The 11,208-nt window shown below is 54.2% G+C and overlaps 1 protein-coding gene across 12 annotated transcripts in view; it reads right to left on the bottom strand.

Moving 5' to 3' along the window:
• Window positions 1-11,208, bottom strand: part of COL23A1 (collagen type XXIII alpha 1 chain) — a 359,675-nt gene that overhangs the window by 12,613 nt on the left and 335,854 nt on the right. For 11 of the 12 annotated variants that reach the window (XM_017896147.1, XM_017896154.1, XM_017896152.1 and 8 more), the window contains 6 exons: window positions 9,273-9,299; window positions 7,054-7,116; window positions 6,416-6,478; window positions 5,910-5,954; window positions 4,187-4,264; window positions 1,843-1,896 (listed from right to left, as the gene is read on the bottom strand). In XM_017896147.1, the coding sequence (XP_017751636.1) occupies window positions 1,843-1,896; window positions 4,187-4,264; window positions 5,910-5,954; window positions 6,416-6,478; window positions 7,054-7,116; window positions 9,273-9,299 (330 nt within the window). The remainder of the gene's footprint in view (window positions 1-1,842; window positions 1,897-4,186; window positions 4,265-5,909; window positions 5,955-6,415; window positions 6,479-7,053; window positions 7,117-9,272; window positions 9,300-11,208) is intronic. The other variant, XM_017896156.1, reaches the window with a different exon arrangement.

Raw genomic sequence — 11,208 nt, 5'->3', positions numbered from 1 at the left:
AAAAAAAAAAAAAAAAAAAAAGAATATGTTCTCTAACTGCAAGATAATTTTTTTTTTGAGACAGAGTTTCGCCATGTCTCCCAGGCTAGAGTGCAGTGGCACAACCTCAGCTCACTACAAGCTCCGCCTGCTGGGTTCAAGCAATTCTCCTGCCTCAGCCTCCCAAGTAGCTGGGATTACAAGTGCGCACAACCACGCATAGCTAATTTTTGTATTTTTAGTTGAGACAGGGTTTTACCATATTGGCCAGGCTGGTCTTGAACTCCCGACCTTGTGATCCACCTGCCTCCACCTCCCAAAGTGCTGAGATTACAGGCATGAGCCACGGTGCCTGGCCACATAATAATTAAATAAGAAATTAATAAAATATCTGGTCAGCTGGATACATTAAATATGAAAAAAAAAAAAAAAACCAAACAAAAAAGCAAGATGTCTGGAAAAAAATCTCCCAAGTATTTCTAAATCCCCAAGTATTTCTAAATAATCTATGAATAAATCAAAAGAGAGCTTAGAAATTAGGTTGAATTGAATAAAAATAAAATTCAACATATCAAGGTTTGTAGGATGCAGTTAAAGCAGTGCTTACGGGAAAATTCATAGCTTTTAGAAAGGTTTTAGATTTGGGGTACACGGGTAGGGCTGCCACATGAGTGTATTGCATGATGCTGAGGTTTGGGCTGCTAATGATTCTGTCACCCAAGTGGTGAACATAGCACCCAATAGGTAGTTTTTCAATCCCTGTCCTCCCACCTCCTCCCTTTCGGAATCTCCAGTATTTATTATTCCCGTCTTTGTGTCTGTGTGTACCCAGTGTTCAGCTTCCACTTTTTATTTTTATTTTTTTGAGATGGACTCTTGCTCTGTGTCCCAGGCTGGAGTACAGTGGCGTGATCTCGGCTCACTGCAACCTCCACCTCCCAGGTTCAAGCAATTCTCCTGCCTCAGCCTCCCGTGTAGCTGGGACTACAGGTGCCGGTCACCACCACACATGGCGAATTTTTGTATTTTTAGTAGAGATGGGGTGACACCATGTTGGTCAGGCTGGTCTCGAGCTCCCAACCTCAGGTGATCTGCCCGCCTCAGCCTCCCAAAGTGCTATGATTACAGGCGTGAGCCACCACACCCGGCTCAGCTTCCACTTTTAAGTGAGAACATGCAGTATTTGGTTTTCTTTTTTCCTTCCTTCCTTCCCTCCCTCCCTCCCTCCCTCTCTCCTTCCTTTCTTCCTCCCTTTCTTTCTTTTTTTGAGATGGAGTTTTGCTCTTGTTGCCCAGGCTGGAGTGCAATGGCACAATCTTGGCTCATTGCAAGCTCCACCTCCCAGGTTCAAGTGATTCTCCTGCCTCAGCCTCACAAGTAGCTGGGATTACAGGCACACACCCCCACACCTGGCTAATTTTTTGTATTTTCAGTAGAGACAGAGTTTCACTGTGTTGGTCAGGCTGGTCTCAAACTCCTGACCTCAGGTGATCCACCTGCCTCAGCCTCCCAATGTGCTGGGATTCACAGGTGTGAGCCACCACACCCAGCCCATTTTCTTTTCTGTATTAATTTACTTAGGATAATGGCCTCCAGCTGCATCCATGTGGCTGCAAATGACTTTTTTATAGCTGCATGATTTTTCAGTTTAAACGTATGAATGAGGCTTCCCAGAGAAATCTCCCAGATTAGACAGAGCCCAGGGAGAAGGCACTCAGCCTGGAAGCCCAGGCCCTTTCTCTGAGCTCTCAGAAGCCAGGACACCAGGAGGGAAGTGGAAGAGGATCACAGAGCAGACGGGAAGTGGGAGGTGAGCACTGGAGACAAATGCTTGGGGGACCACACAGCTGTGTTGGCACTGACCTTGGTTCCAGGGATCCCTGGTGGCCCTGGGGGCCCCTGTGGCCCGGGAGGCCCCTGTGTGTGAAAGTGAAGCCAGTCAGTGTCATTGGTTAGGCAGGGCCTCCCTTTGCTGCCCGCCCAGCTCCCCACCTGGAACAAAGTCCCCGTCCAGCTGAGCTGAGCAGGGGCAGGGTCCTCGGGGACCACTTTTTCCCGTCAGGTCAGGCCACACTGTGCATGGCTTTATCTGGCTACCCAGGTTTGGGGGAGGCCAGGAGGTGTCTGCTGCCATGAACGGCTCTCTGCCCCAATCCAGATTTCGTCACGACGTTCCCCTGCTCAAGATCTTGCTTTGGCTCCCTATTGCCTCTCGAAGCAAGCTTAAATCCCCTGCTGGCATTCAAGGCCTGCCAAGAATGACATCCCCAACAGTGGCCCAGCACCACCCTCTCTGACTGTCCTATGAGCTCTCTGACCCTCTGGCTCCACTGCCTGCTATCTGCTGGACCTAGGGAGTTCCTCAGTCTCACAGGTAGGGGTGGGGTCTCCAGTGTGTCCAGGTCCGACCCCACTCTCAAGCTCCTGTCCTGACCCAGACTTTTTGCAGGCCTCCTGCTCGGCCTCCACACTCCCCTCCCCTCCCTTCTGTAAAACTGCATCCTGCCCAGCCCCTGCCCCACAAGCTCTAGGTCTCTCCCCTCCCACCTCCCGCCTCCCTATCCTGTGCCCTTCTTGTTGGTGTCCCACTGAGATGCCCCTGGCCTCCATCTTATCCACCCTCCTCTAGGCCCAGGCCCAGGACCTCCCTGCCTGGGGTCCCCCTGCTACCTGCTCCAACACCTGCTTTCGTTCACTGTCCATACCATTCCCTAGCTAGCCTTCCCCCAGTATGTTTTTATTTTTTATTTTATTTTTTTGAGATGGAGTCTCCCTCTGCTGCCCAGGCTGGAGTGCAGAGGTGCGATCTCAGCTCACCACAACCTCCGCCTCCCGGGTTTAAGTGATTCTCCTGCCTCAGCCTCCCGTATAGCTGAGACTATAGGTGTGCACCACCACACCCAGTTGATTTTTGTATTTTTAGTAGAGACGGGGTTTCACTATGTTGGCCAGGCTAGTCTCAAACTCCTCACCTTGTGATCCGCCTGCCTCAGGCTCCCAAAGTGTTCGGATTATAGGCGTGAGCCACCCACCCAGCATGTTTTTATTTTTTTAACATCATCCCCTGCATGGACTATGTGGACTATGGCTGCCTGCTGCCCATCAAATTGAGTCAGCATCTCGGTCTGGCATCCAAAGTCCATCTCTGGCCGGGCGTGGTGGCTTATACCTATAATCCCAGCACTTTGGGTGGCCGAGGCGGGAGGATCACTTGAGATCAGGAGTTTGAGACTAGCCTGGCCAACATGGTGAAACCCCATCTCTATTAAAAATACAAAAATTAGCTGGGTGTGGTGGCGCATACCTGTAGTCCCAGCTACTTGGGAGGCTGAGGCAGGAGAATTGCTTGAACCTGGGAGGGGGAGGCTGCAGTGAGCCGAGATCACACCCAGCCTGGGCAACAAGAGTGAAACTCCATCTCAAAACAAAACAAAATAAAACAAAACAAAGTCCATCTCCCAACTCCCTGTACTCATAGGCTCGGTCAGCCTGGGACACACCATGCATGTGCCTGCCTGCCATGCCACGCCACGCCATGCCACACCACGCATGCCTCTGGGGGTGGGTGCCACAGTTACTGCCAACTTGTACTTTCCCAAAGCCTGTGGGACATAACTGGAAATGATGCTCAGGTGGGGCCAGGGCCCCCTTCCCGGTCTGATCTCTGGTGACCACTCCTTCCTCACCCACTTCCCTTCTGGGGTACCCATGAGCTGCTGGCACCCAGTGCCTCTCTCCACTGGTGGTAAGTCCCAAGTTTACCAGCCACTGGGCTCGGGGGTCACACATCTCCCAAGACTCCGGGGGCCGGGCTTGCCACTCTCATCCTCTCCATTACATCATTAGAAGACCTAGCCCTCCACCCAGTGTCCCCTCCACCCAGTGTCCTCTGGGAAGGTCCCAGGAGACACTGGTGGGAACAGACCCCAGGAAATGCTCTGGCTCCTGCTTCTGAGCGAGAAGCTTCACTTTTTGACTTGGCCTCTAGGGAGCTCAGTCCACATGGGCCACATTCACAGGGGCTCTCTGAGGTCGTCTCAACATAGCCCTGATTTCCACATCGGACGCCTAGGAACGGTTGGGGTCTTTGTGCTAAGCTGCCTCGAGTCCCTTGTGTAAAAAAGTGCGGGATTAATTACAAAGGAAGTTATTGTTCCCTAAGGAAAATCGTATCTAAGGCACATCCTGGTCCCACCAGGAACACTACCTTGAGGGCATCCAAGATCCTGCCATCATAGTCGATCACCACTGTGTCTCCCTGCTCGCCCTTGAGGCCTGGGGCACCCTGAGGCAGGAAGAAGGGTAAGAATTTCAGGGAAGAGCTACGCTGGGGGGTGAAGTGACAGCTGTCCCTGCATCACACCCAGAGACAAAGCAATGGAAGAGCCTTGTCACCCAGGCCACATGCATGCCCCTCCCCAGTGTGGATCCCAGCATGGGAGGGAAGGGGAGGCAGGCGCTGGGGCCAGCTGAGGGACCTGTTTCCACCTGGTCCAGCTGAGGGGCGGCTGGAATTGCCGTCATGTGGGCATTCAGGCCTGACCCGAGTCCTCAGGGGAAAACGGAAAGCCTGATTTTGATGTGACGCTCTTCAGATTTTTAAATGTTGGCAACACACAGAGAAGCCCCAAACCCTCCAAAACACAAAAACATGAGCAGGCTGGATCTGGCCCCTGTGCCTCCATTTCCCAGCCTCTGGTAGAGGCTGCACACGCCACGCACCCACACGCCTATTCCTGCCTGGTTACAGGTGCACGTAAGCGTGCCCATGCCCATGCTGCACACCCAACGTGCACACTCACATGTGCACACAAGGCTGCTGGCCAGCCCTCCCCTCGTGAGCCTCACTCCCCACCCAGGCTGCTCTTTGCTTGGGGTACGGTGAAGGGTGGGGAGCACTTTGGTTCAGGCCGGAGCCAATCCCTTGTGCAGGCTGGAGACCCCTGCCTGGGCCTCATTTGCCAGCCCTCCCCAGGGACAAGGCAGGTCCCCAGTCACAGCCTGCCCAGAACAGCCTGGCTCACTGGCTGCCTAATCCAACCCTCTCCCGCTCCCCACCACCTGCACAGCCAGGCAGGGACTCAGATCCTGTTTTTTGGAGGAAGAAACCAGCCTCCTGAGCCTGAGGAGACAGAGCCGAGGCCAGGATCCTGGACGTCACCCTAAAGATAAGGTATGTTGCTAGGGGCTGGTCACAAAAGATCTGGGGTGGGCTGGGGCGCTGTGCTCCTGGTGGCAGGGACAAACCTCCCTGTGGGGTGGGGAAAAGGCAAGGCCCAGCCCACTGCGGCAGGATCAGGCACAGGACAAACGGAGGACCTGTGTCTGAATATATAAAGAAAGGAATTTAGATGGGCATGCGCTCGAGGGGACTGAGAGAGATCTGGCTTCGTAAGAACGGGTCGGGACTCTTCTTTTTTTTTTTTTTGAGACGGAGTCTCGCTCTGTCACCCAGGCTGGGGTGCAGTGGCCAGATCTCAGCTCACTGCAAGCTCCGCCTCCCGGGTTCACGCCATTCTCCCGCCTCAGCCTCCCGAGTAGCTGGGACTACAGGCGCCGCCACCTCGCCCGGCTAGTTGTTTTGTATTTTAGTAGAGACGGGGTTTCACCATGTTAGCCAGGATGGTCTCGATCTCCTGACCTTGTGATCCGCCCGTCTCGGCCTCCCAAAGTGCTGGGGATTACAGGCTTGAGCCACCGCGCCCGGCCGAGACTCTTCTTCTTATACTTCCGTATTTGAACATTTTACCCAAAAAAGGCACGTACTATGAATTTTCAAAAATCACTAATACATTAGTTTAAAAAGTAAAATACTCCCAGTTCCTGTAGCTCCACTGCTCCTCTGGGGTCTCTGTGGGGACAGGGGCTTCTGAAGCTATGGGGGCCCTAGATCTCGTCCCTGAGGCCTTGCCTGAGAGGTGGCAGCTTACCCGGGGCCCTGCAGCTCCGTCCGTGCCTCGGTGGCCAGGCTCCCCCTGTGGAGACACACGGTGCAGGTGTGAAGCCAAAACACACCTCCCACGACCCTGCTCCTGGTCCCCTCTTCCCAGGAGGGCCCAGGGCCCAAGTGCTGGAGCCTTCACAGCCGAATGTATGAGAACAGCACTCCAGGAATGGGGCTCCCGGAAGGGCCTGCGAGACCCTCCTCTGACATCACTTTGTGTAGAGATGGGGACACTGGTGTCCAGGAGCCGGAGGCTGCATGGTGAGTGGGCCACAGAGCTGGGCACCAGTGGAGGCCTTGCCACTCGTCCAGATTCACCACTGCTGCCCCCACACCAGCTCCGACAGTGCTGAAGGAGACCCCTGGGCCAGGTCCTCCTGGGACTCCTCACTTAAAAGGGCAAACGAGAGCTGAGACCACGTCTCCCACTCCCGACTGGGTGCCGGTCTGAGCAGGGCCCACGGGTGCCAGAGCAGCAAGCCCTCACGTCACCTTTGGTCCTGGGGCACCGCCCACGCCACTCTCGCCCTGAGGCCCCTCGCTCCCTGGCTCGCCCTGAAATAGAAACAGTTGCAGTGAAAGCAAGTGTGAGAGGGCACGTGGCGGGTGCCTTGGGGCTGCCTGAAGCCTTGCGATTAGGCCTCCTGGCAAATTGTTACTGAGTCCATGGGGGGTGTGTGCAGATGGACCTCAGGGCTCTCGCTAGCCCAGGGGACACAGGACCACGGCTGCCACCTTCGGGTGTGGGCCTTGGCACTTACTTGGGCAGCTCAGGGGCTCAAGGGGTACTTTGGAGACTGGCTGGCCAGGATTTGGTGGCTGTTGTGAGGGGTTGGGGGAGTGAGGCGTGAGGATGACACCCAGTTCCTGGCTTGGGGACACGGCAGAAAGTGAGGCCCCTGAGATGGACACAAGAGGGCTTGAGGGAGTCAGGGAGACACACGGACTGGGTGAGACGCTAGGCCTGTTGTGTGGTGGGGCCAGGGCCTTCCTCTGCCTCTCTCTGGCCTGCACCGGGCACTGGCCTAGGACCTTGTGGTGCCAAAGGTCCAGGGTAGGGACTTCACCAGGCAGACAGGAACCATGGAAGGTGGGGGCAGAGGGCCACGAGGGGAGGGGCAGACACTCACCTTGGGCCCTGGTGGTCCAGGAAGCCCTGGTGGTCCAGGCTGGCTTGGTGTCCCACCGTCGCCCTGAGGAGAGAACACCTGGGGCTTGCCGGTCAGACCCTCAGGTGGCCAGTGGGCCCCTCCCTCCTCTGGGCTTCCCAGTACACCAGTCTGCTCCTGGCACCTGCACCGGCACATGCTACCAGGCAGCTCCTCCCCACCCTCCTTGCCCCTCCAGGGCAGAGGTGGGGTCAGATCCATCTCTCTGTGTCGCCTGACCCCACCAGCCCAGGGCTGGCATTTGCAGAAAGAACGGATAGGCAGATGAATGAGGGTACATTCATCCATTCATTCCCCCTGTGGGCCAGGCAGCTGAGGTCCCTGCTCAGGTGGAGTCAGAGGAGGCCAAGGGAAAAGAAACGTTCAAATAAACACAAGGTTGGCTGGCACGGTGGCTCACGCCTTAACTCCAGCAGTCTGGTGGGTCAAGGCGGGGAGACTGCCTGAGCCTAGGAGTTTGTGGCTGTAGTGCCCCATCATGGCACCTGTGAACAGCCACTGCACTCCAGCCTGGGCACAGAGCAAGACGCCATCTCTACAAAAACCAGAAAATAAAAAATGAGCCAGGCATGGTGGCACACGCCTGTAGTCCCAACTATTTGAGAGGCTGAGGTGGGACAACTGCCTGAGGCTGCAGGGAGCTGTGATCATGCCACTGCATCACAGCTTGGGTGACAGAGTGAGATCCTATCATATATATATATACACACACACATGCAAATAAATTCTAGGCACCATGTCAGGAAGTGGAGTAGTTTTGAGAAGAGAAGAGGATGGCATGGGGGAGAGGGACTGCAGGGAGAGCTTGTTTCAGCAGGTGGCCAGGGAAGGTCTCCTAGAAGATGGGAGAGTTTTTTTTTTTTTTCGTAAGATGGAGTCTCGCTCTGTCGCCCAGGCTGGAGTAGTGGCACAATCTCGGCTCACTGCAAGCTCTGCCTCCTGGGTTCATGCCATTCTCCTGTCTCAGCCTCCCGAGTGGCTGGGACTACAGGCGCCCGCCACCACACCGGGCTAGTTTTTTGTATTTTTAGTAGAGATGGGGTTTCACCATGTTAGCCAGGATGGTCTCTATCTCCTGACCTCGTGATCTGCCCGGCTCGGCCTCCCAAAGTGCTGGGATTACAGGCATGAGCCACGGCGCCTGGCCCAGTTTTTTAGTTTTTGAGACAGGGTCTTGCTCTGTTATCCAGGCTGGAGTGCAATGGCACAATCCATAGCTTACTACAGCCTCGACCTACCAGGCTTAAGCAATCCTCCCACCTCAGCCTTCGAAGTAGCTGGGACAACAGATGCATGCCACTGCACCCGACTGGTTTTTCTGATTTTTAGTAGAGATGAGGTCTTGGTGTATTGTCCAGGATGGTCTTTTTTTTGTTTTTTTGAGACGAGTCTCACTCTGTCACCCAGCAGGTTGGAGTGCGGTGGTGCAATCTTGGGTCACTGCAACCTTCGCTTCCCGGGTTCAAGTGATTCTCCAGCCTTAGCCTCCAGAGTAGCTGGGACTACAGCCGCCTGTGACCACGCCTGGCTAATTTATTTTTGGATTTTTAGTAGAGATGGAGTTTTGCCATGTTGTCCAGGCTGGTCTTAAAGTCCTGATCTCAAGTGATCCTTCTGTCTTGGTCCCCTAAAGTGCTGGGATTGCAGGTGTGAGCCAGTGCGCCTGCTGGCCTTGGGGGAGGGTTTTGCTGATACCTGAATGAGGTGAAGGAGGAGGCTGGCCCAGGAGAAGAGGCTGGAGAGGATAACACTCATTCAGTGGTTTAAGCTTGAGCTCACATCATGGCACCAGGGGCTGGTCAAACCAACTCTGGCCCCATCCCAGAGTCTCTGATTCAGTGGGTCTGGGGTGGGTCCCAGGACCACACTTTGAGAACTAGTGTGCTTGGCCCTGAAGTGGGCATGATTTTGATGTGTTTGAGGAAGGGAAAGAATGAGTGAGTGAATAAATGAATGAGTAAAATGAATTCTGGCCTCACGGAGAGCGAGGACAGGGCAGCCACCCGCAGTGAGGGCTCAGGTCTGGGGAAAAGAAGGCCACTTTCCCTGTGGGTTGGCTCCCACCCCACCCCATGCCGTCCCCGTCCCCGTCCCCATCCCCATCCCCATCCCAGCCCCTGCCCTTCTCTCCAGCCGCTTCCCAACACTGACCCGGATGCTCCTCCATCGGCCCCTCTCACCTTCTTTCCAGGTACTCCAGGCTCACCCTGGGGGAGGCAACGGGGGGTTCAAGAGCAAGGTGAGAGTCGTAGGAGTGTGGCCCGGACCCCAGGCCTCTTGTTCCTCGGGTAGAATGACCCATGCCCAGGGCCAGCCCAGAGACCCCTGAGTGCTTCAGAGAGCTGGGGCGGACAGTCTTGAATTCCACTTCTAAGCCGCTTGCTCCCAAGCTCAACGACCCTGGGCAAGGCACTGTTCTTCAAAGCAGGGAGGTGACTCCTGCAGTCTCAGAGGGTTTTGGGGGATGAGGCACTGGCTAAGCAGCTTTCCCATCCTTCCTCCACAGGCCAGAGGCTCCGTTTCCGTCAGGGAGGACCAGAGCCCTCCTCCCCACTCACATCCTCCCCAAAGAGGGCAAAGATGAAAGAGCTGGCATCTGCAGGGGGCCGGATCCGCTAACACGTGGAGAACACGTGGAGAACTACGTCCACATGAAAACCTGCACATGGATGCCGACGTCAGCTTTACTCCAAATTGCCAAAACCTGGCAGCAGCCAACATGTCCTTCAGTAGGTGAGTGCATAGGTAAATAAACTGTGGCTTATCATTAAATAAATAATAAACTCAGACATGGACTATCAGTCAGTGGTAAAAAGGAATGAGAAGACATGGATGAAAGGTCAATGTGTATTACTAAGTAAAACAGGCCAATCAAAAAAGCCACACACGGTCTGATTCCAGCTAGATGACACTCTGGGAAAAGCAAAACTATGGAGACAGTGAAAAGAGATCAGTGGCCGAGCACGGTGGCTCACACCTGTAATCCCAGCACTTTGGGAGGCTGAGGTGGGTGGATCACCTGAGGTCAGAAGTTCGAGGCCAGCCTGACCAACATGGTGGAACCCCATCTCTGCTGAAAATACAAAATTAGCCAGGCATGGAGGGGGACGCCTGTAATCCCAGCTACTTGAGAGGCTGAGGCAGGAGAATTGCTTGAAACCAGGAGGCGGAGGTTGCAGTGAGCCGAGATCATGCCATTGCACTCCGGCCTGGGCAACAAGAGCGAGACTTCAACTCAAAAAAAAAAAAAAAAAAAAAAAAAAAAAAAAAAAAAGATCAGTGGTATCAGGGGCTAGGGAGAACGAGGGAGGAACAGGCAGAGAACAGAGAGTGTTTAGGGCAGGGTAAATACTCCATGACACCACAGTGGTGGATACTTGTCAACATACATTTGTCGAAATCCAGAGAGTACCACAGCAAGAGTGAACCCTAATGTGAATTATGGCATCTGGGTGATGGTGATCTGTCCATGCAGGCAAATCATCTCTAACAAGTGGGGGTGCTCATAGCGGGCAAGCGGGGGCATGGGCTGGGGCAGGGGGATATGGAAACTCTGTACTTTCTGTTTAGTTCTGTTGTGAAACAAAAAATGTTCTAAAAATAAAATCTATTTGGGCCAGGTGCGGTGGCTCACACCTGTGATCCCAGCACTTTGGGAGGCCAAGGTGGACGGATAACCTGAGGTCAGGAGTTCGAGACTAGCCTGGCCAACACAGTGAAACCCCCGCCTCTCCTAAAAATATAAAAAATAAGCATGGTGTGGTGGCGCACATCTGTAGACCAAGCTACTCAGGAGGCTGAGGCAGGAGAATTGTTTGAACCCAGAAGGTGGAGGTCGCAGTGAGCTGTGATCGTGCCACTGCACTGCAGCCTGGGTGACAGTGAGGCTCTGCCTCAAAATAATAAAAAATAAAAAAGAAGGAAAATCTATTTGAAGCCAAAAAGCTAATGTGTTTTATGATTCAACTCTCGCAACTCAGTGTGAAAAAGGCAGGAAAGGTTTACTGTGCCTCCAGTTAACGGATGAGTAAACTGAGGCCCAGAGAGATGCAGTAACTTGCCCATGGTCTGGGAATTTGGTCTCCCGACCCTACTGCCTTGGCTTCGTTGGCGGGG

This window comes from Rhinopithecus bieti, unplaced genomic scaffold, assembly GCF_001698545.2.
Source record: "Rhinopithecus bieti isolate Rb0 unplaced genomic scaffold, ASM169854v2 scaffold_26546, whole genome shotgun sequence".
Lineage (NCBI taxonomy): Eukaryota > Metazoa > Chordata > Mammalia > Primates > Cercopithecidae > Rhinopithecus > Rhinopithecus bieti.
Note: the sequence above shows the minus strand (reverse complement) of the source record. Positions and strands in the feature narration are given on the sequence as shown.